The 1,948-nt window shown below is 30.9% G+C and overlaps 1 protein-coding gene across 1 annotated transcript; it reads right to left on the bottom strand.

Annotated features, from left to right (window-relative positions):
• Nucleotides 1–706: 706 nt before the first annotated feature.
• On the bottom strand, nucleotides 707–1,937 carry LOC109591929 (uncharacterized). The gene is made up of 3 exons (XM_020007528.1): nucleotides 1,634–1,937; nucleotides 1,349–1,411; nucleotides 707–1,288 (listed from the first exon to the last, which is right to left on the bottom strand). The coding sequence occupies exons 1-3, from the start codon at nucleotides 1,767–1,769 to the stop codon at nucleotides 984–986; spliced, it is 504 nt and encodes a 167-aa protein (XP_019863087.1). The 5' UTR covers nucleotides 1,770–1,937; the 3' UTR covers nucleotides 707–983.
• Nucleotides 1,938–1,948: the final 11 nt, after the last annotated feature.

Raw genomic sequence — 1,948 nt, 5'->3', positions numbered from 1 at the left:
GTTCTTAAAGTGTATTGTGAGCAATAGTAGCTGTTTAAACATAAAAACAGTTAATTTATTGAGTGCAAGTGCCTGTTTATTGCATTTCTCAATGCATTTTTTCAAAATTTTCTTTTATAGCTCTATTATGCTTACATTATGCTTATGCTTATGGGTCCTATTATGCTCAAAATTATGCTGGCATAATCCGCCAAGGCCTATTGCAGGCTAGCAGCAAGCATAGATTGATTATGATATTGACCTTCTGATTGCTAGTTTCCACCATAATGTACATGCTTACCAGCTATTTAGTATTTTTTCAAGCTTTTTTAATTTTGGCAATAATAGGAATGTAACAGAACACATGGACTGATGCAGGACCGCAATAATTACATGTACATGTACATATCTTAGTTATAATCACTGGACAATAGGCTCATAACAAAACTAATAACTGATGTTATATATCCTGGTAGAGAGATAAAGGTTGTTGGAGAGGGTATCATTGGGTTTTTCTAAATATGACTCCAAAGTCACTCCAAATTTTTATTACATTTTCTGATACATAATTATTGATGTCCTTATGCTGCGTAAAAAGTTTTAGCTGATTTCAACTGAAAAGAAATTTTTTTGTTAATTTTTTTACCAGTAAATACAAAAAATATAAAAATACAAAAACAGAAGAATAAAGCAATAATTACACAATGCAATAAATAATAATACCAAAATAATACTAATACTAATAGTCACAGTAACAATATCGATCAGTATAATGTATGCATGTCATGTATAGTGCATTAAAGTATTACGTATGTATGAATTCAATTAAAAGTCAATGGCAATGCATTGTTATTTATATTTTCATTGTTATTTATATTTTCTACAGGCTCTATCTGATGACAGGAATCTCTCCACATCAGATTAATAATAATGATAATAGTAACGATAATCAATGTTATAGTAATAGTCAATGTGGAAGATAAGGCAAAATGCATAAAAATGAATCATTTTAAATACTTATCACGAGCTTCAGGTGACAAAAGGAACTTGTTGATGTCAGCTTCTGCTTTTCCAAGCTGATTAGGGAAATCTTGACAGACTTTTAGAATCTTAGCCCAAGTGACATCATTATTGGAGTCACTCCACCTCTGGAACACTTGAATGAGATTGAGTATGGTTAGATGAGGAAGAGGAGTGAGGTCAGTCACATTGACAGACAATCCAATGCCAATTATCATATAATGGGCAGCAGAATCAATAAATAACTTCATGAGATCATCTGTTTCTGGCTTCTTGACTAATAGGGGGCCTGTGTAAAAGTATAATAATAATAATAATAATAATAATAATAATAACAATAGTTTCTTACTTTCATCTGGTGACTGATCATTATCTAGTTTTATTTGTGTTCCCTTGTCATTCTCAGCAGGTCCTATACACAAGTGATAAATATTATTACTTTGATAAATTATTTTTATAAATTATTTGATAAATTATTTTTACACAAAAATACTTTGCAAAAGGTAGTAATAATAGTAATAATAATAGCAGGCAAAGGTAATGCAAAAGTAAAAACATATACATGTAAATAGTAATTTCCAGATAAATTTCATATTAAATTTGTCATCATAGTTATGTGGAGTATGGAACTAACCTGCAGAGCTGGCCAATTGATCCCTAAACCAACATCTGTAGCTATCATCACTTTCTAATACTTTACATTGCGATCGGCAATGAGTACAACTGGCAGAAGATTTATTGTGGACAATGCAGTAACATTGTTCATCCATGGAGCATTTGAATGCAAAAATATAATCATCGTCAACTTTGAGATCTTTGCTGCTTTTTTCAATAGCTTCTATGATTCACTTACGAATTTGTAAACAAGTTTCCTTGCAATCGTAAAAGCGTATTTCGATATGTGTATAGCGATTGATGATATCGACAGTGTACTTTTTCGTTTCTATGT

This window comes from Amphimedon queenslandica, unplaced genomic scaffold (genome assembly GCF_000090795.2).
Source record: "Amphimedon queenslandica unplaced genomic scaffold, v1.1 AMPQUscaffold_6812_Cont21233, whole genome shotgun sequence".
In the NCBI taxonomy this organism is placed as follows: Eukaryota; Metazoa; Porifera; class Demospongiae; order Haplosclerida; family Niphatidae; genus Amphimedon; species Amphimedon queenslandica.
The sequence above is the reverse complement of the archived record's forward strand: the minus strand, read 5'-3'. Positions and strand labels throughout refer to the sequence as shown.

Coding starts and splice junctions, on each gene's coding strand:
- LOC109591929 (XM_020007528.1), bottom strand. CDS start 1,769: ATGGATGAACAATGTTACTGCATTGTCCACAATAAATCTTCTGCCAGT. Junction 1,412..1,633: donor TCAATTGGCCAGCTCTGCAG/GTTAGTTCCATA, acceptor ACTTGTGTATAG/GACCTGCTGAGAATGACAAG. Junction 1,289..1,348: donor TGATCAGTCACCAGATGAAA/GTAAGAAACTAT, acceptor ACTTTTACACAG/GCCCCCTATTAGTCAAGAAG.